The sequence below is a fragment of the Lepidochelys olivacea genome (assembly GCF_965140295.1).
Source record: "Lepidochelys olivacea isolate rLepOli2 genome assembly, chromosome: 20".
NCBI classification, from domain to species: Eukaryota; Metazoa; Chordata; order Testudines; family Cheloniidae; genus Lepidochelys; species Lepidochelys olivacea.
In genome coordinates, this window is record NC_140430.1 from 20,825,257 (window position 1) to 20,844,646 (window position 19,390).

A 19,390-nucleotide genomic window follows, 5' to 3' on the forward strand; every position below is an offset into this window, starting at 1 on the left:
GCTCGTTATACACCAGGAAGGTGAGAGCACCCCGCCCCCAGCCCTGTTCTGTCTCATTGGGCCGGGGGGGGAGGGGGTGTGGAAACCATCTCCTCAATTCAAACTTGCCCCATAAATCAGGAGAGTTAAAATTCTGTGCCCACCACAGGGGGTCCCTGCGGAGTCCTGGGCATTGGGGAGGAGGCTGTTTGAGAGTGAGCTTTTTGGGGCAGGGACTATTTCCCAGTCTACATTTGTACACTGCCCGGCACGATGGGGCCCTGATCTCGGGCGGGGTCTGGGCAGCGCTCGGCACGACGGGGTCCTGATCTCGGGCGGGGTCTGGGCAGCGCCTGGCCCAGTGGCTCTCCACGCAGGACCAAGGTTTGGTAGCCACCGCAGTACCACTAATGAGTGACCAAAAGCAATAACCACGCTGACCCTCTGGCTGCACAGTGCTCTGCAGTGAAAGGGGCGAGACGCTAGATCATGGGGGGCCAAACCTTTTGGCCCAAGGGCCACATCTGGGTATGGAAATTGTATGGCGGGCCACGAACGCTCACGAAATTAGGGCTGGGGTGCCGGAGGGGGTAAGGGCTCTGGCTGGGGGGCGGGCTCTGGGGCCGAGCCAGAAATGAGGAGTTCAGGGTGTGGGAGGGGGCTCTGGGCTGCGGCAGGGGGAATGGGGTGCAGGCGATGTGTGAGGGCTCCGGCTGGGGGTGCAGGCTCTAAGGTGGGACTGGGGAGGAGGGGTTTGGGGTGCAGGAGGTGGCTCTAGCCTGGGACCGAGGGGTTCGGAGGGTGCGAGGGGGATCAGAGCTGGGGCAGGGGATTGGGGCACTGGGAGGGGGGCAGCTCAGGGGTACAGGATCCAGGTGGCACTTACCTCAGGCAGCTCCCAAAAGCAGCGGCATGTCCCCTCTCCAGCTCCTACACGGAGGCAGAGCCAGACGACTCTGCACACTGCCTGGTCTGCAGGCACCACCCCTGCAGCTCCCATTGGCCGCGGTTCCCGGCAAACAGGAGCTGCAGGGGCAGCGCTTGGGGTGGTGGCAGTGCGTGGAGCAGAGCCCCCTGGCTGCCCCTATGCATAGGAGCTGGAGACGGGACATGCCGCTGCTTCCGGGACCTGCTAGGAGCGGCCCCAGACCCCGCTCCCACCCCGTAGCTATCAGCACTGTTTGTGCAGGAGAGCAAGTGCGGGCACCCACCTGGGGGAGCTGGGCAGCTGCCCTGGCCCATCGCATTTCTCACAGGGCTGTCACACCAGGGTGTGCCCCAGGCCCAGCCACCCCGCCCCCACTCCTTTCCCCCGCCCCTGTCAGTCCGGGTGGAAGGAAACAGAGCAAGTGGTGCTGGTGATTAGAAACACAGGGCTCCGCACTGAGGGAAACGGAAGTGGGGGTGGGGTGGCAGCCAAGCCCAGGGCTGGTTGGGATAAACACCCCGTGGGAACATCACCCCAGGAACTGGACATGATTGACAGCTGGGGGACCCGGAATGGGGGGGAGGGAACTAATGGTCTGTAACATCACATATCTGGTGCTCCCAGCCCCCCTCTACACACAGCAGCCTGCAAATGTGCTGCGGGGCGGGTTAGAGCCAGCTCCCCGCGAAGGGAGAGCAGCTGAGTGCTGTAACTAAAGGGGTCTGGGCGGCGCCCGGCGCGACGGGGCCCTGGTCTCGGGCGGGGTCTGGGCGGCGCCCGGCGCGACGGGGCCCTGGTCTCGGGCGGGGTCTGGGCGGCGCCCGGCGCGACGGGGCCCTGGTCTCGGGCGGGGTCTGGGCGGCGCCCGGCGCGACGGGGCCCTGGTCTCGGGCGGGGTCTGGGCGGCGCCCGGCGCGACGGGGCCCTGGTCTCGGGCGGGGTCTGGGCGGCGCCCGGCGCGACGGGGCCCTGGTCTCGGCTGGGGTCTGGGCGGCGCCCGGCGTGACGGGGCCCTGGTCTCGGCTGGGGTCTGGGCGGCGCCCGGCGCGACGGGGCCCTGGTCTCGGCTGGGGTCTGGGCGGCGCCCGGCGCGACGGGGCCCTGGTCTCGGCTGGGGTCTGGGCGGCGCCCGGCGCGACGGGGCCCTGGTCTCGGCTGGGGTCTGGGCGGCGCCCGGCGCGACGGGCCCCTGGTCTCGGCTGGGGTCTGGGCGGCGCCCGGCGCGACGGGCCCCTGGTCTCGGGTGGGGTCTGGGGGGCGCCCGGCGCGACGGGCCCCTGGTCTCGGGTGGGGTCTGGGGGGCGCCCGGCGCGACGGGCCCCTGGTCTCGGGTGGGGTCTGGGGGGCGCCCGGCGCGACGGGGCCCTGGTCTCGGGTGGGGTCTGGGGGGCGCCCGGCGCGACGGGCCCCTGGTCTCGGGTGGGGTCTGGGGGGCGCCCGGCGCGACGGGGCCCTGGTCTCGGGTGGGGTCTGGGGGGCGCCCGGCGCGACGGGGCCCTGGTCTGGGTCGCGGTCTCCTGGCCGTAGTTCTCAGTTCGGCTGCATTGCACCCTCCCCAGGGCAGGACCGAGGGTTTCCTGGCTTTGCACCCCGCTGGGATCTTTGCTTTCAAAGCAGCCGAGGCGAACCCAGCCCCACAGCGCCCATCTCCCCATCACAAACCAGCATCAGCCATCACCCGCCCCTGGCGATGCAGCAGACCAGCTAACGGGCCTGGTTCCCCCCGCAGCCCCCAGCCTGACCGCCCCCCACGGACAGCGGGAGCCCAGGGGCGCGGTTCCCTTCTAAGGGCACCTGGGCCCCAAACCCCGACGGGGGTGGGAATGCGGGGCTGAGCCCCTGGGCGTTACAGGGTCCAGCTGTCTGGGGCCCTAAGGGGAAATAGCCGCGGGTGGGCGGGCACAAGGGGGGATCCCAGCTCACTCCCCCCCCGGCTGAGCCCAGCAGATGGGGGCAGCCCCACCCCAGCTCCCCTCGGGCACTTTCCTGCCCAGATGCCCGGCGATGCGGGCGGGGGAGGGCCCCGATCCTGGATGCAGCCCCCCCGCCCCACGGAGCCCCCCCGTTACCGTAAGCCCCGTCCGGCTCCTTCTCCATCGCTGGCCCGGACCCCGCGGGCGGCTGCGTTCCCCAGCACCCGGCGCCGCCGCCGCTCGCCCGGCACAGCCCGGGGGCCGCCGGGGGGGCGGGGCTTGAGGACACACCCCCAGAGCTCGGCTGCCCGGTCGCCTGGGTCCTCCGCCGCCTGCCTGGGGAGGGGCAGAGAGGGGTTGTGGTCCGCTGGGGCAAGGCCATATAGCCCCATGGCCGCCCCATCCCGTCAGTCCGTATAGTCCAATATCCCACCTCCTGCAGCCTCGGACTGGACCACAGTCCATATAGATCGGTCCATATAGCCCAGTATGGAACCTCCTGCCATTACAGATCAGACCTTCAGTCCACATATCTCATCTTCCACAATCGATCAGCTCAGCGGTCGCTACTGGCCGATATCGCCCTGCCTGCCAGTGCTACGCCAGGTTGGGCCATCAGGCCATACAGTCCAGCACCCTCCTTCCTGCCCTGCGGGATCGAGCCATTACAGGTCCGCTGGCCCACTTGCCCGCCCCCTGCTGCGCTGGAGAGGATACCACAGTGATGCGCCCCGGACAAGACCCTAAACAGCCCAGAACAGCAGCACAGGTCTGTCCAGCTCGTTAAGTGGCTCCATAGGGGACCAGGCCTCAGACCTCAGTATCCACAACTCTTCCCTAATGGATCTGACTTACAGGTTGATACAGGCCAGCACCCCATGTCCTGCCATACTATATAGACTGTTGCTGGTCCATATAGTCCAGTATCCCATGTCCTGCCATATAGATTATTATGGGTCCATATAGCCTGATATCCCAGCTGTATCAGATGAGGCCAGCGGTCTGTGTAGACACATCCCTGCAGCCTGTCAGAACAAATCAGTCCATAGAGATTGAATTTTTTTTAATGAAAACTCATTGTTAATTTCACTCCCTGCATCAGCTCAGCAGGAGGGGAGGGGGCACTGGTCCCAGGCACTGAGACCCCCCCAGGACCCGCCCCTTGCATTAGATCCCCCCCTGCTCCTCCTTGGGTCTCAGCAGTGCACAGCCCCTACAGCCCTATAGGGCCCGTGAGCTGCACACAGGGATGTCAGTGCCTGCGAAGGAGCCAGCTGGCCACATTTCCTGTGCGCTGCTTGGCCTGTGATCCTGGCTGTTATGACAAGAACTCACAACCACAACCCCACCCAGCCGCAGTCCTGCTGCCTCCCTCAGATCCAGGAATGCTTGTGAAAGGCAAGCAGCTCTTCCCGATGTGGCCTGGAACTGCCTTGCTCGCTGACCCCCTCCAATTACCCCGGGCGTGGGCCCTGCTGCACCGTGGGTCGTCCCCCCTAACAGAACGTGCTTGTACCCACCCAAATATACACCGTGCAATTACAGAGACATGCTGAGCATGGAGGGCTCTGTCCCTGGGCAAAGAGCCCAGGGCTTGGCACCAGCATCTGCCCACACTGCCCAGCACAGACCGATTGCCTGCTTCTGATTTCTTCCTGAGCTTCCCCTTATTATTATATAGGTACCTCAGCAGTGCCGAGAGGCCCCAGCCGAGACCAGGGCCCCGTCGTGCCGGGCGCTGCACAAACCCCGACCAATATCGGGGCCCCGTCATGCCAGGCACTGCCCAGAAAATCAGTCCCCATTTCCAATCTAAAGAGACCAGACAGGTCGAGCGGGAGAACAGCAGGCTCACTCTCATTTGACAGAGGGGGAATGGAGAGAGATGCAGGGACAGGCCCAAGGCCCCACAGGAGAGTCTGGGGCAGAGCTAGGAACTGTCCCTAGATCTCCTGGGTCCTACCCCAGCACCTGGGCCGTCAGTCCATCCTTCCTCCTCATCCCTTCTTGGCTCTGTGCTGCCAAGCCCCAGGGTTCACTTCCCAGACGGGCTGATCTCTGCACCTCCCTGAATTCCTCGGGGGCAGCCGCAAGGCTCCTGCACTGGGCACCCCTGAAGAGATCCCAGGGTGCAGTCGCAGCATAGCGTGGGCATGGAAACAGACTCCCTGGGTCCCTGAAAGGGGAGCACCAGCACCCCCTGCTGCCTCACTTAGGAAACACATCACACGGGTTATGTGGGGACAGGGCAGGGGCTGGGCCCTTTGTTCATCTTCTAGCCAAGGGCTTCAGGTCCCTTGGAAAAGGGCGAGTCCCCTGCTCATGGGGGAGCCAGGCCCTGGCAGCTCGGGCTCTGCTTTCTGGAGCCGGGCACTCCATTAGCCCTGCGGGCAGCTTGGCTGCAGTGGAACCCGGGGGGCGCCCCCCATGCTGGGGTGACTCTGACTCTCCATCAGGCTGGTGCCAGGGGCAGAGATGCTCAGAGCTCTGAGTTCTGCCCCGTGGCACCAGCGCAGAGCCCTGGAGCAGCAGCCGAGCCGGACGCCCACCCGGGCAGGGCCTGACGCCTGGGTTTGGGTTTTGTAACGGAATCGTCCCTGCGGCCCCTGGGTTCAGCTGCCTTCCGGCTCCCGGGGAGCAGAGCGGGCACACTTCGGGGAGGGGCCGTGCCCGCTGCAGCACACAGCCAATAACAAACAGGCCATGCCCACGGCACTGCATATGAAGTGCTGCCGAATGGCAACAGCCGAGCAGCACCTGGCATGGAGGCCCTCCCCCCCCCAAGCTGGAGGGAGCAGATCTCCTCTCCGCTGAGGTTGCTGGCAAGGAGGTGTCAACCAGGGGGATGGTGTCTGGGAGGTGGGCACCCACCCCACTAGGAGATGGGCTGAGAGCTGGAGCAGGGGAAAGCCCCGAGAGTCCCGTGCCGCTGCTGGGCTGGAGAGAGGAGGGATCGGAGCCGGCCCACGCACATCATACCCCACAGACACTGCGGCTTAGTGGGTGGGGCACTGGGCTGAGACTCAGGACACCCAAGTTCCATTCCTGGCCCTGCCACTGCCCTGCCGGGTGACCGTGGGCAAGTCACATCCCTCTCTGGGCCTCTATTTCCCTGCCCAGGCTTTGGCTCTTTAGGGAATCTCTCTCATGCTGTGTCCATACAGCACCTGGCCCCAGGGGGGTCCCGGATCTTGGTGGGGGTCTGGGCAGCGCCAGGCCCCAGGGGGGCCTCGGATTTGCTCAGGGCTTCTAGACACTCCTGTGAGACTCTTCAGCGGGAAATGGCATCGGCTGCATGAGCTCCCACAGCTCCAGCTGCCACCCGCCTGCATTCCCCGGCTCATGCCATGCTGCTGAGCGCAGCCTGGCTCCCACGCCCCTCCGCATCCTAGCCGCATAGCCCGGCGCAGAGGAGGCTGGATTCCGGCTGGCACTGGCCCTGCCCAGCACAGGCCCCCATTGTCCTGGCTGGCGAGGTCGCCCGGCCCGGGGCTGGAATGCGCCCGCGTGGGTGGCTGGGGAATTCTTGCCAGGCCAGGGCCCTGGGCAGAGCAAGGAGTTTGTGGAGATTCCCCTGCCCCAGGCCACCCCCTCTCCTGCCCCCCATCTTTCCACAATGCTCCCCAGCTCCCTTACCTCCTTGTCCCACCCCCAGCCTGCCCCCCTCTCCCTGGCCACCCCCACACACTGACAGCCCCAGGGCTTGGCTCTGCCTGCCCCCCCTCCCCCGGGAATGACTCCCAGGTGCTAAGCAGGGGGCAGGGGTTTGGGGCAAAGCCCTGAGGGGGGTTCGCTGGACACTTGGAGGGCAGAGAGGATTCCTCCAGCCCAGCCCCCTTGAGCTGCAGCCCAGAGGTCAGGCCAGCTGCGGGGCAGACCCATGGGGGTGGGGGGGCACAAGCACCATCTGTCCCACGGCCTGTGGGCCCAGGTGTGCCAGGGGTTCCGTGCGCCGCCACCCCAGGGCGCCTCTGTGGCCGCCTCCCTCCTTCCTGTCGGCGGATATGTGTCACTTCCCCTTTAAGGGGCCAGCTCACCTGTGGGCGCAGCTCCCTCACCTGGCCCTGCGGGGAGCCAGGAAGGAGGAAGCTGCGCACAGGCCGGGAGGGGGCCAGGCCAGGCCAGGATCATGTCAGCCTCCGCTGTCTTCGTCCTGGACCTCAAAGGCAAGGTGAGCCCTGCTGCTCCCCCCACCCAGGCCTCCAGCCCCCGACAGCTGGGGGGGGGCACTTTGCAAATGGTCCCTAAAGGGAGGCTGGAAAGAACCCCCAGCATGCTCTGCCCTGGCCCAGTGCCACCCCAGCCCCCACTCTGAACTGGCCATGGAAACTGAGGCACGGGGTGGGGGAAGGAAACTCACCCATGGCCACAGAACCAGATCTAAGAATAGAACCCAGGAGTTCTGCTGTCAGGCCCCTGCTCCAATCACCAGACTCCACTCCCCTCCCAGAGCTGGGGAGAGAACCCAGGAGTCCAGCTTCCAGCCCTCCCCCCTAACAACTAGACCCCACTCTCCTCCTAAAGTCCTGGCTCCCAGCCCCCCTGCTCTGACTAGCAGATGAGATGTGGGGAGGAGCATGCTGTGAAGGGATGGGGGGACATCCCCCTCCCCACAGGGTCCCGTGAAGGTCACAGAATGGCCAGAGCAAAGTGAGACTGGCCACCCCGAGGCCCAGCCAGCCCAGCTCCCAGCCAGATGCCCAGCTCCGGCTACACCAGGGGCAGGTGCGGGAACAACCTGCCCCACGAAGGCCTCGTCCGACCCTGATGGAGCTCTGGGCTCTGCTCACCTGGGCTCTGGAGGGGCTGACAGGCCATGCGGGGCAGGGGCTGCGTGGGGGAGCTGGGCAGAGTGTGGGAGGCCAGAGCAGAAGGGGGATTCCCTGCTTAGGGGACTCCACCAGGCTACTCACCTGAAATGAATGAAAGAAAGAAAGGTCACAAAATCCTCAGCCCATGGTGGAGCAGGGCGAAAGCTTCACTGTGGGGAGTGGGTCCCCATGGATGGCGGGGCTGGTGCTCTCCTGCAGGGGTCCCCACGGGGGGCTCCCTCAGGCCTGTCCCCACGCACCCCCAGCCTCTCCGTCCCGCAGCCGCTGATCAGCCGGAACTACAAGGGGGATGCGAGCATGGCAGAGATCGATCACTTCATGCCGCTGCTGATGCAGAAGGAGGAGGAGGGGGCCCTGACCCCGCTGCTGACCCATGGCAAAGTCCACTTCCTCTGGATCAAGCACACCAACCTGTACCGTATCCTACCAGCGCTGGCGGCCGCCCTGCCCTCCCCTGGGCACCCCCCCACCTTCACAAGCTCTGGTGCCCATGATCTCCTGGTGCTGTGTCCCCAAATGGATGACGCTAACTGGCAGCTGCCTGACCCCTCTCCCCCCAGCAGGTCCCTCCTGGGGCAGGAGTGGGCGTATGGGCAGAACGTGGCACCCTGCTCCCCAGAGTGATCCCCCCCTTTCCTTAACTCGCCCCACAGTGGTGGCCACCACCATGAAGAACGCCAATGCCTCGCTGGTCTACTCCTTCCTCTACAAGGTGGTGGAGGTGAGCGACGCGGGCGGTGCTGGATCCAATGGGGGTGCGTCCCTGCGGCACCTCCTGCTGGGCGGCGGGAGGGGCTGCAGCCTCAGCGTCATGTCCCCGGGACCCCGCTTCAGTTGAGCGGAGCAGGGTTGGGAGAGCCAATGATGTCTGCACGGGGAGGCAGCAAAGCCCTGGATATTGGAGCTCTGCCTGATCCCAGGACAGATTCACTTGATTCCCCCTCACCCCCACCCCAGCCTGGCAGCACCCAGCTCCACATGATCCCAGAACAGATCTGCTTGGCCCCCCCAGCATCACCCAGCTCTGCCTGATCCCAGAACAGATCCGCTTGATTCCCCCTCCTCCCTGTGCCTGGCCTGGCACCACCCAGCTCCATGTGATCCCAGAACAGATCCACTTGGTCACCCCCTCCCACCCCCATGCCTGGCGTGGCTTCGCCCAGCTGACTGAGTGGGGCCAGGGGTTATTCCCGGGGAAGGGAGATCCTACCTCGGCCCCTAGGAAGAGGCCGGCGAGCGAGCGGCGTCTGAAGTGGCTAGTGCTCCTGTCCCTCTCCCAGGTTTTCTCCGAGTACTTTAAGGAGCTGGAGGAGGAGAGCATCCGAGACAACTTCGTCATCATCTACGAGCTGCTGGATGAGCTGATGGATTTCGGGTTCCCCCAGACGACTGACAGCAAAATCCTCCAGGAGTGAGTAGCCCAGGCAGGGGCCAGTGGATTCACGTGGCTGGGCCCGGGAAGGCGGCCAGTGAAAATAAGGCAAATGGAGAAGCTCAGGAAACGGAGGCTAGTACAGAGAGAGGAGTTTCCTGTCGGGTTCATGGGGCTGGACCTCTGGCGCGGGTGTAACTAGGATCTCTCCGGCCAGGGGCAGAGTGGGCAGCAAAGCCAGTGCCCCGGGGAGGAGATGGGCTCTTTTAACCGGGCGTCATCCCCAGGTACATCACCCAGCAAGGCAACAAGCTGGAGACTGGCAAGTCCCACGTGCCCCCCACCGTCACCAACGCCGTGTCCTGGCGCTCCGAGGGCATCAAGTACAAGAAGAATGAGGTTTTCATCGATGTCATTGAGTCAGTGAACCTGCTGGTGAGCGGGGGTGGGGAGCCCTGGGGCCACAAGGGAGGTGGGCCAAGGGATCCCGGGGGCTGGAGACGAGACTCCAGCCTTGGCTCCCTGCCCTGGCCGGTAGCTGCCCAAGCCCCCCAGCCCAGCTTGCCAGGAGCCCCGGCGTGTGTCGGGGCCGTGGCCGGCTCCTGGGGGCAGGGCCCAGGCCCAGCACCGAGCCCGTGCCCGGCCAGCGCGGAAGAGGGGAATAGGGTCCCTCTGCTGACCACGCTCCCGGCCCCCCAGGTGAACACCAATGGCAGTGTCCTGCTCAGCGAGATCGTGGGCACCATCAAGCTGAAGACGTTTCTCTCCGGCATGCCCGAGCTGCGGCTGGGCCTTAATGACCGCATGCTCTTTGAGCTGACCGGGCGTGAGTACCCGGGGTGCCCCGGCTTGCCCCTACCACGGCTTAGCCCCTTCTGCCCAGGGCGGAGAGCACGCACAAGGGGAGGGGGGCTCCCTGTGTGGAGGGGCAGGCTGACCCCACAGCTGCTCCCCCCACACTTATGGCAGCACTGGAGTTATTGTAGGCCCTACATAAACTGTGTCTTGGTGTCGCGGGGCGACGACTCACCGCTGCAGCGCCGCCTGCTGGCTGCCCAGGGAATTAGCTCTTTTCAGCCAGGAGCGCCCTCTGCCAGTCGGTGTCTCGCCTGCCGCTGGCCCCATGCCCCTCCCGGACCCCTTCTAGCCTAGGGCTCTGCCCCCTGGCAGTACCCCCTCAGTCTGGGTCCCCCCTCCCAGGGAACCCCCAACCCCCTATCCCTCCCTTGCCTCGTCTAGCCCCCGCTCCCTGGGGCAGACGCAGTCCGCACCACTCATCATCGGCAAGCGGGGTCGGACCAGCTGCCTCTGTCTAGGCCTGGGCTGCCCCTCTGCAGCCTTAGTACCCTTGTGTGGGCCTTTACCTCGGCCTGCAGCCTGGGGCTCTGCTAGGCTGGAGCGCCCCAGCTCCCTCTGCCCTTCCCTGGGTACCCCCTCAGCTTCCCCGGCAGCCAGGTCCTCCTCTCTCCAGGTAGCTAGAGAGAGTCTCTCCCCTTCTGGCCCACAGCCCTCTGATAAGGGCCAGCTGGGCCCTAACTACACGGGCTACAGCTGTGGCTGTTTCCCCTCTCAGCCCTCTCCCAGCGTGGCGGGGGGACCACCCCGCCACACTTGATGTTCAGCTTCGTATCACAGAGCAGTAGATCTTGAGTGTCTGCAGGGCTCCCCCCATCCAGTTGCACCCCCCCCAGCCCTTCTGCCACCCCCCTCACAGCTGCCCCCTCTGCTCGCCGTGCCAGGTGGCAAGAACAAGTCGGTGGAGCTGGAGGACGTCAAGTTCCACCAGTGCGTGCGGCTCTCGCGCTTCGACAACGACCGCACCATCTCCTTCATCCCGCCTGACGGGGACTTCGAGCTCATGTCCTACCGGCTCAACACGCAGGTGGGCAGCGGGCCTGCAGGGAGGGCACGGCACCACACTCAGCACTGTGCCCCTGCCCCTGTCCGACACATGAGACTGGAGGGAGCAGGGGGCTGGGAGCCAGGACTCCTGGGTTCTGTCCCTGGCTCTGGGAAGGGGGTGGGGATCTCGTGGGTTGAAGCAGGACTCCTGGGTTCTGCCCCTCGCTCTGGGAAGGGGGTGGGGATCTCGTGGGTTGAAGCAGGACTCCTGGGTTCTGCCCCTCGCTCTGGGAAGGGGGTGGGGATCTCGTGGGTTGAAGCAGGACTCCTGGGTTCTGCCCCTCGCTCTGGGAAGGGGGTGGGGATCTCGTGGGTTGAAGCAGGACTCCTGGGTTCTGTCCCTGGCTCTGGGAAGGGGGTGGGGATCTCGTGGGTTGAAGCAGGACTCCTGGGTTCTGCCCCTGGCTCTCCCAATGACTCACTGTGGGACTTTGAGCGACTCCCTTTTTGCCCCACTCCTGGGCACTACCCGGGGCAGGGGGGGGCCTGACTTTCCGTTCTCTCTCCCTGCGGGAAGGTGAAGCCCCTCATCTGGATCGAGTCGGTCATCGAGAAGTTCTCCCACAGCCGCGTGGAGATCATGGTGAAGGTGAGCCCCTGGACTGGGTGTGTGGGGTGACTGGGTGTGCCATGACCGGGTCCAAGGGCACCTCGATCCTTTGCGCCCCCCCCAGATTTTCACACTGCTGTGCCAGATGCCCCAGAGCTAACGGGGTGTGCGGACTCCCCTTGGCCTGCACTGAGCCCCCCCCAAAACACCCTCAGCCTGCCAAGGAGAATGAACACCTACAGCTTTGTATGCCCCCAGTGGGGTAAGACTCTAGTGGGGAAGGAAGGCCTAGTGAGTAGGACGCTCCCTTCGACTCATGAGACCTGGGTTCAATTTCCTGCAGGACCCTGAGTGTGTCACTCACATTGCCCCATGCCTCAGTTTTCCCATCTGTAACATGGAGTTAACATGTCCTTCCCCCCCGGGGGCAGGAGGGTGGCTGTGAGTGGCTTGGACAGGCACCTAGACAGGAGACCTTTCCCCTAGCGCTCCTTGGGCTGCAGGGCCCAGTGTCCTCATGGATGATGATAAGCCCCACCAATTAACTCCTCCGCACAGTAACTCTGCTGCCTTCCTGGCTGAGCAGCGGGAGGGTCTGATCTCATTCCCCCCAGCCCCAGCTGGCTCAGCCCATGGGGTTGCTGAGCTGTGAAAGGGGACGCCCCTGACGCTGTGTTCCCCCCCTTGCCCTGGGAAGGCGAAGGGCCAGTTCAAGAAGCAGTCGGTGGCCAATGGTGTGGAGATCTCGGTCCCCGTCCCAAGCGACGCCGACTCCCCCAAGTTCAAGACCAGCGTTGGCAGTGCCAAGTACATGCCCGAGAAGAACATCGTCATCTGGAGCATCAAGTCGTTCCCGGTGAGAGAGCGGCCTTTGCCCCCCCCCTTATGCTGGCAAGGGCTGGGAGCCGGGACTCCTGGGTTCTATCCCTGGCTCTGGGAGGGGAGTGGGGTCCAGTGGTTAGAGCAGCAGGTGCTAGGAGCCAGGACTGCTGGATTCTACCCCTGGCTCTGACACTGACTTTGCTAAGTAACCTTGGGCGAGTTACTTGCCTGCTGCCTGTCCTGGTCGAATCGATCCCCCAGGTCAGCCAGCTGTTCGCAGGGATGCGGGAAGGTGGGGAGGGGGCGCCCTGGGATAATCTGCAGCCTTAGTTTCCCCATGAGGGCCATGCTTGTCTCCACAGGGTGGGAAAGAGTTCCTGATGCGGGCCCACTTTGGGTTGCCCAGCGTGGAGAAGGAAGAGGTGGAGGGGCGGCCGCCCATTGCTGTCCGCTTTGAGATCCCCTACTTTACCGTCTCCGGAATCCAGGTAAGCAGGAGCGGTCAGGGGGGTTATATGGAGGGAGGGGGGCTGGGTGTGGAGAGGAGAGAACTAGGAGAGTGGGGGGCAGGGTGTGTGGAGAGAGGGCCTGGGAAAGCCCGGGGTGGGGGGGCTATACCCTTTCCCATGCCATCACCCCTCCCCCTGCTCATGGTGCCTTCAATCCAAGCTGCCAGCCTCCCTCTCGCCCCACCCTGGTCTCTCCACGCCATCCTGCCTATGACCGCCCCCGGCCTTGGGGGGCGTGGGGAGCTGGGGAAGATGAGCTGACGCGCTCTGGTTCCCATGTTCCTGCTGCGCGGCGGTTCTGTGGGCAAGCGACTCATCCGGGGAGCTGGACCCGGGACGGGGGAGCCCCCCCCGGACTGCAGCTCAGTTGCCAGAAGTGGGGCTCATTCCCCCTCCTCTTCCCTGAGCCTTCCTCTGCAGCAGGGGGCAGCCTGCGACCCTAATGCAGAGTCGGGGCTGTCGCGGAGGGCGGTGCTAAGGGAAATGCAGCGACTCTGCAGATGGGTTGGAGACGCAGGGAGGTCAGGCCAGGGCTGGGCTCTGCCCCAGCTCCTTGGGCAAGCCTGTGCCTCGGTTTCCCCCGGAGAGGGGCCAGAGGGGAAGGTCCCGGTGACTGGCAAGCTGGGGGGAGGGGGTACAGCTCTGAGCTGGGGGGAGGCTGGAGCAGTCCCCCAGTGGTGCCAGGGGAGGGCGGGAATGTCCCCACCAAATAGCCGCCTGCCTTGTGACTTCCTTCCCCGGCAGGTGCGCTACATGAAGATCATCGAGAAGAGCGGGTACCAGGCACTGCCCTGGGTGCGGTACATCACCCAGAGCGGGGGTGAGTCACCCAGGGGCTGTCTGGCTGGGGGGTGCGTTGGCCGGGGTCTGCCCTCTCAGCCCTAGAGGGGGGAAGCTCACTCTGTATCGGCCCCCCGGCCATGGGGGTGGGGGTCTACTGAGGGTGGGCGGATTCCAGGAAGGGTCACCAGGCCATGGTGCACTTTGCGCTCCCGTGATCCACTTGGCCCATTATGATCCCCGGCTCCGCATTTCACACGCACGTCTCCCTTTCTCGGTCCAGATTACCAGCTCCGGACCCAGTAGGCTCCAGCCGGGCGGCGAGGGATCCTGCGGCCCCACGATTGAAGGAGGCTGGAGCCCCCGGACCGCAGCGAGTGCCCTGTGAACCTAGAGAGGCCCTTTTAAAAGAGAATTTTGTGCATTTCCCCCTGGGCTGCTGTCTGCCGTCCTGCCCCCAGCTGGGGCTGAATTTCTGGAGACTCCCCTACCCCAGGGCCCGGTCCTTTCTCCCGACTTATCTATTGATTTATAAAGAGGAAATAAACCTCGCTTGGCTCTGAGGATGGTTTAGTGCCAGCTGCCACGGGGGTGTCCGATGTGAATCGGGGAGGGGCTCTCCTGACCCCTTTGGGCTGGAGAGTGCCGCGGGTACCTGGGCGGGACTCGCAGAGGGCCCCGTTCTGCCCTCAGTTGCTCCCCACTGCAGTCAGCGGGGCTGGATATGCGTCTCTGAGCACAGGATTGGGCTTAGCAAGAAACCCAAGGGAGGACGACATAGCCCGAGAGCTGGGATGGGATCTAAACCCATCTGCTCCCGGGCATGAGCCAATCTCTAATGGGTCAGGAGGGCACTCCAGCACCAAGGAATCGCAGCACTGCAGGGCGCCAGGCCCCTTCCTTTGAAGCAGGAGTATCTGGCTGCTACAGGCCGGCTTCTGTTTGTACCGCCACGAATGGCAGCTGCGTGGGGGACCCCTATGTGTCATCCCTGCTATGGATCAGCTGGGGGGCAATCGGCCAGGAGGGGGCAGGAGGCAAAGAGCTGCGGCTGAGTTCTGCCCCGTCCCCTGCCAGCTCCATTTCCCCGGGCGAGGGTCTGACCCAGTGCTCGTGGGGAAAGGTAACCGGGGCCTGGCTCCAAACTGGCCTGCGGCTCCTCCCCGGGCCTGCTGGCTTTGCGGCGCCGTGTCCCGGCAAAGCTGGGGCTGAGGCGAGGGCGCGTCGGCCCTTCGCGCCGGGCGGCTGGAGCTGCCAGTCATCCTCACACAGCGGCTGCTCGCCCGAGAGCCGGGTATTAATGGCCCGGGCGTAAAGGCCGACCCCCCGCAGCTCGGCGCCTGGGCCAGGGGGCAGAGGGGTGTGGGCAGGAGCAAGGCAGGATGGATGGCTGCGCTGAACGGGCTGGCATGGAGAGGAACGTATCCTCCCTCTCTCGCCGGGGGGGGGCAGCTCAGGGGGAAAGGCCTGGGAATTTCCCCACTCTAGTAATGCAGTGCCCAGCTGGATCACAGGGGGCTGGCCCCCCATCTTCCAATGCAGCATCTGGGGCAGGTGCTTTGTCTGTCACGCTTCACGGGGGGGGGGGGCATGGCAGCTGGTCGCTGCCTGCCTGCCACAAGCGGCTGCTTCCTCTGGGCCGGTCCGGTGCTGCCCTGCCCCCCATGCAGGGTCTGCTGGGGATCCCTTCCCCACAGAGCATGGCTGGGGGGGGGCACAACCCAGGTCTGGGGGTGCCAGAACTTCTGCAAGGCTCCTGGCATTTGTGGGGGGTCCATGGGATGGGGGGCTCCTAGCAGGTGGGGGGCAGAGAGCATGAGCTGGGGGCGGCTCCTCGGGGGGGGGCTTGGCCCCAGGGGGTCACTCAGCCTGGGGGGCTTGGCCCCAGGGGGGCCTAGAGTCTGTGAGTCTCGCAGCAGAAGGGGGGTCCCGGCCGCTGGGGGTTCGCTGGGGCGGGGCGGGTCCCGGCAGGGGGGTCCCGGCCCCCCCCAGGGTGGTTCGAGGGGGTCCCGGTCGCTCCGGCGCCGCCGCCTCCTTCCCGCCCGAAGCTGCGTTTGAATCAGGGAGCCCCGCCCTCCCCGCCGCCTGCCGGCGGCCAATCAGGAGGCGAGAGGCTCCAAGAGCTTGCCCGGAGCCGGGCTCCGATTGGCCACTCCGGGGGAGGGGGCGTGGCCAGGGCGGTGGTGGTTCGGATACAATGTATCGAGCCCAGAGCTGGGAGAGAAAAACAAACATGGGGCGGCCACGTGGGCGGAGCCGAGCGCGGGACCCGCCCCGGCCCCTGCCCCCAGCCTCGCCGAGCCCGGCCCCGCCCCGCCCCCAGCGCCCCCCCCAGCGCCGCCCCCGCCCTCCCCACTGCCGCAGCCGCCGGCCCCGCTCCCTGGCCGCAGACGACCCGCCGCAGGGTGAGGGGGGCGCGGAGAGCCCCGGCGGGGCCTGGGGGGCCGGGCAGCCCGGAGGGGGGGCTGGGCGGGGGTGCGGAGAGCCCCGGGCACCAGGGGTCCCGGGGGCAGCCGCGGGGAGCGGTGCGAAGGGGGGTGTCCCGGGAGGGGCCGGGCCGGCGCGGGGAAGCCGGGCGGAGGGCGATCCCCGGCGGGGCTACGGGCTGACCCCCCCCGGTGTGTCCGCCCCCAGGTCCCCGCCCGGCCATGCTGCTGGGGGACGAGATCAGCGCCGGGGACCGGCTGAGCGGAGCCGCCGCCCGGGGGGACCTGGCCGAGCTGCGCCGCCTCCTGCACCAGGAGCTGGTTCATCCCGACTCGCACAACCGCTTCGGCAAGACGGCGCTGCAGGTGGGGACCCCGCCGCCTTCCCCCTGGGGCAGGACCCCGGGGCGCCCCCAGCGGGGCAGGCAGCCGCCCCCCGCTGCCCCCCAGGAGCTTGGGGGATCCCCACGGGGAGCTGGCGCCCCCCATCCCGGCTGCGGGTCGAAGGGCACTCGGGGGGTGAGGGAACCCGCAGCTCCTTTGTGCCCAGGCTGTCCAGCTCAGGGCTCTCCCTCCCGGGCGGGGCTGGCAAGCCCGCGGGGGTCCCAGTTCTTCTTGCCCCATCATCTCCAGCGCCCTCGTGTGCGCGCCCCCCTCCAGCACCCAGGTCCCACCCCGCCAGTGCCCTCGTGTGTCCCCCTCATGCCTTCTGGCCGCCCCTCCCGGGTTCACACTAATCCCGCAGGTGCCTCCCAAAGGAGCGATGTTTATAAACAGCTGGGGGGTGCAGACCAAACAAGATGGACACAGCCACCGGGCCGAAGGCTGCCACTTGGCCTGGCTCCAGGTCTCACTGGGTGGGGGCCCTGGGTTAGGGTCCCAGTCCCTGAGCGCTCCCTGCCTAGAGCGGGATGAGGGCTCTGGGGCACGGGTGCAGTCCCCAGCTGCCCATCGGGGGGGGGCTCGTGGTCCTGGGTTCAAATCCCCTCCCCCCAGGCTGCGTGTGACACCCCCCCCCTCCGCTCGCCCAGGTGATGATGTTCGGCAACACGTTTGTGGCAGAGGAGCTGCTGAAGCAGGGCGCCAGCCCCAACATCCAGGACGAGGCCGGCCGGGCGCCCGCCCACGACGCCGCCCGCACCGGCTTCCTGGATACCCTGCGTGTGTTGGTGGAGCATGGGGCCGACGTCAACGTGCCCGATGGGGCGGGGGCGCTGCCCGTCCACGTGGCCGTCCGGGAGGGGCACATGGAGGTGGTGCGGTACCTGGCGCCCGAGTCCAACCTGCGGCACCGTGACGCCGAGGGGCGCACCCCCCTGGAGCTCGCCCGTCACCTGGGCCTCTCGCACCTTGAGGCCATCCTGGAGCAGCACCTCTCTGCCCCCGCGTAACACCTTTCTGGGCAGGAGGTGGGTGGCACTGCTCCTCCTGGGACATCCCCAGTCCTGCCGTTGCACCCGCCCCAGAGGGACTTGCCTGCCCCCTCCCGTCCTAATTCCCGGCCCGTGTAAAGGCAGCTTCCTGCCCCCCACCTACCTCAGAGTTCGTCTTTAACTTTCACTGTTGTTTCTATTTATATTTTTTGTGGGTGCTTTTCTCCCCTCCTAGGATGTTCCCAAGTGAGGGGGGCTTCTCCCCACCCCGTCCTCCTTGCCGTGGGTGCTTCCCCCTCCCTCCCGGATTGCTGACCTGTGTGTGTATGTGAGGGGAAGCCTGGTTTTGCTGCCCATGATTCAAACTCGGATCCCTGGGCGGCTTGCTAACCTTGCAGCCAGGAGGAGTGCCTGCCATGCAGCGAAGACTGTCTGTGGTGTGGGGAGGGCACGGTGACACAACGGTGCTTCAGTTGCAAAGCCGGACCTTCCCTGCCCCCTCCCACTTCAGCGCAAAGCAGTGGGGGGGTTGTGTGGCTCCCTAGGAGAGCGCTCCGTGCACAGGGCCCTCTGGTCTCTCCCCACCCCCATATCTGCCCGTCCCCCTGCCTTGTACAGTGTTATTTTGTGAGTGTCCGTTTTGCATTGAACCCAGCCGGGAGGGGCGGGGGTTGGTGGGGGGCACTGGGAACTGCGGCATGCAAAGGGTTAATGGGGCCAAGCTGATGAGAGGGACAGGAGGTTAGAGCCCAGGGGGCTGGACTTGAGTTGGAGCTATGGGGCAAATACCCAGGTCTAGGGCCGGCCAGCATTTGGGATCCCCCATGGCAACGCATAGGACTGCTATTAAAGAGGGCGACCCACTGGCAAGAGCCTCATGTTGCCCATGGGGTTCCACACCCCGTCCCAGATCAGCTCTGTGCCTCCTGCCCCTCCTTGGTCCAGGCTGCCCTAGAGACTACACATCCCAGCATGCAATGCAGCTCACGCTGGCCTCTGTGGTCTTGCCAAGCCACGCTCCAGCCATGGTTTGGGGGATGGTGGCTGGTGTTTTCCCTCCTCTGCTAGGCCCCTTGGGGACGGGCGAGCAGTGTCCCTTCCCCCCGAGCGCCCGTGTGTTTGAAACAGAATTGTCTTTGCGTTGAAAATGTTTGAGCTTGATTCTTCCGGCAGCAGCCTCTTCCCGGGATGAATTGGTGGATCTGTGCTGTGTATATAGTGGTTTTTTTAAAACAGAGAAAAGATTAAACCAGATTCTATTTATTGTGCTTTGGAGAAAATGTTGGGGGATAATTTAATGTTTTTAACCATTAAATTAATATTTGTGGATTATGAATCCTGGGTCTTCCTTCCGGCAGAGATGGCAGCCCTAGCTGCGTGGGTGGGTTCCCTGCAGCTGTCTTGCCACAGAGGTTGGGAATTAGGATCTCAATGCACTTTTCAGTCAAACTTCCCGTCACCGCTCCCATTTGATACTGGAAGGGGAAGTGACTCTTCTGAGGTGTCACAGATTGCAACAGAGCCCAGGACAGAACCCAGGAGTCCTGGCTTGCAGCACCCTCTGCTCTAGCCACTAGACCGCTCTCCCCTCCCAGAGCTGGGCAGTCGTTCCAGCTGCCACGATACTTCTTGTTTTGCACCCACGTCACGTCCCACACAACTAGGGCGGCACTGCCCCCCGGCTCTGGGCTCCTGCTCTGGCTCCCCCGTCACTGGACCGTGATGGGCTGGGCCAGGGGCTCTCCTGCCTTGTGTGCCAGTTGATGTAACTCTGCCAGGGGGAGGACACTGGGGCTCCGCTACCATTGCTCCCTGGTGGCACCCTCTCCTTTCCCCTGGCTAAGCCTCCTACACTCCTGTAGCCTGCAACAGGGACTGGAGAAGGTGCAAAGAACCCGTCCATATCCCCGAGATTCAGGCAGAGCTCTCCTCCCAACTGATCCATGTCGGGCTGCAGGGAGAAGGGGCTCAGAACTATTCAGGTTTTTCCCGAGCCTTTGCTGT

The 19,390-nt window shown here is 65.4% G+C and overlaps 3 protein-coding genes across 3 annotated transcripts in view; 2 read left to right on the plus strand and 1 right to left on the minus strand.

The window, feature by feature from the left end:
• Positions 1-3,080, minus strand: part of SLC44A2 (solute carrier family 44 member 2 (CTL2 blood group)) — a 39,050-nt gene extending 35,970 nt beyond the window's left edge. Inside the window, exon 1 of the mRNA XM_084610104.1 lies at positions 2,977-3,080. Within this exon, the coding sequence (XP_084466230.1) occupies positions 2,977-3,004 (28 nt within the window). The 5' untranslated portion in view covers positions 3,005-3,080. The remainder of the gene's footprint in view (positions 1-2,976) is intronic.
• Positions 3,081-6,856: 3,776 nt separating this feature from the next.
• AP1M2 (adaptor related protein complex 1 subunit mu 2) lies at positions 6,857-14,150 on the plus strand. The gene is made up of 12 exons (XM_084610855.1): positions 6,857-6,991; positions 7,914-8,070; positions 8,306-8,373; positions 8,933-9,063; positions 9,312-9,459; positions 9,724-9,850; positions 10,764-10,906; positions 11,444-11,515; positions 12,174-12,332; positions 12,661-12,786; positions 13,552-13,627; positions 13,871-14,150. Exons 1-12 carry the CDS (start codon positions 6,950-6,952, stop codon positions 13,891-13,893), a joined length of 1,272 nt encoding a protein of 423 aa, XP_084466981.1. The 5' UTR covers positions 6,857-6,949; the 3' UTR covers positions 13,894-14,150.
• A 1,784-nt stretch (positions 14,151-15,934) lies between these two features.
• Positions 15,935-18,707, plus strand: CDKN2D (cyclin dependent kinase inhibitor 2D). The gene is made up of 3 exons (XM_084610301.1): positions 15,935-15,992; positions 16,222-16,379; positions 17,045-18,707. The coding sequence occupies exons 2-3, from the start codon at positions 16,236-16,238 to the stop codon at positions 17,402-17,404; spliced, it is 504 nt and encodes a 167-aa protein (XP_084466427.1). The 5' UTR covers positions 15,935-15,992; positions 16,222-16,235; the 3' UTR covers positions 17,405-18,707.
• The last annotated feature ends 683 nt before the right edge of the window (positions 18,708-19,390 follow it).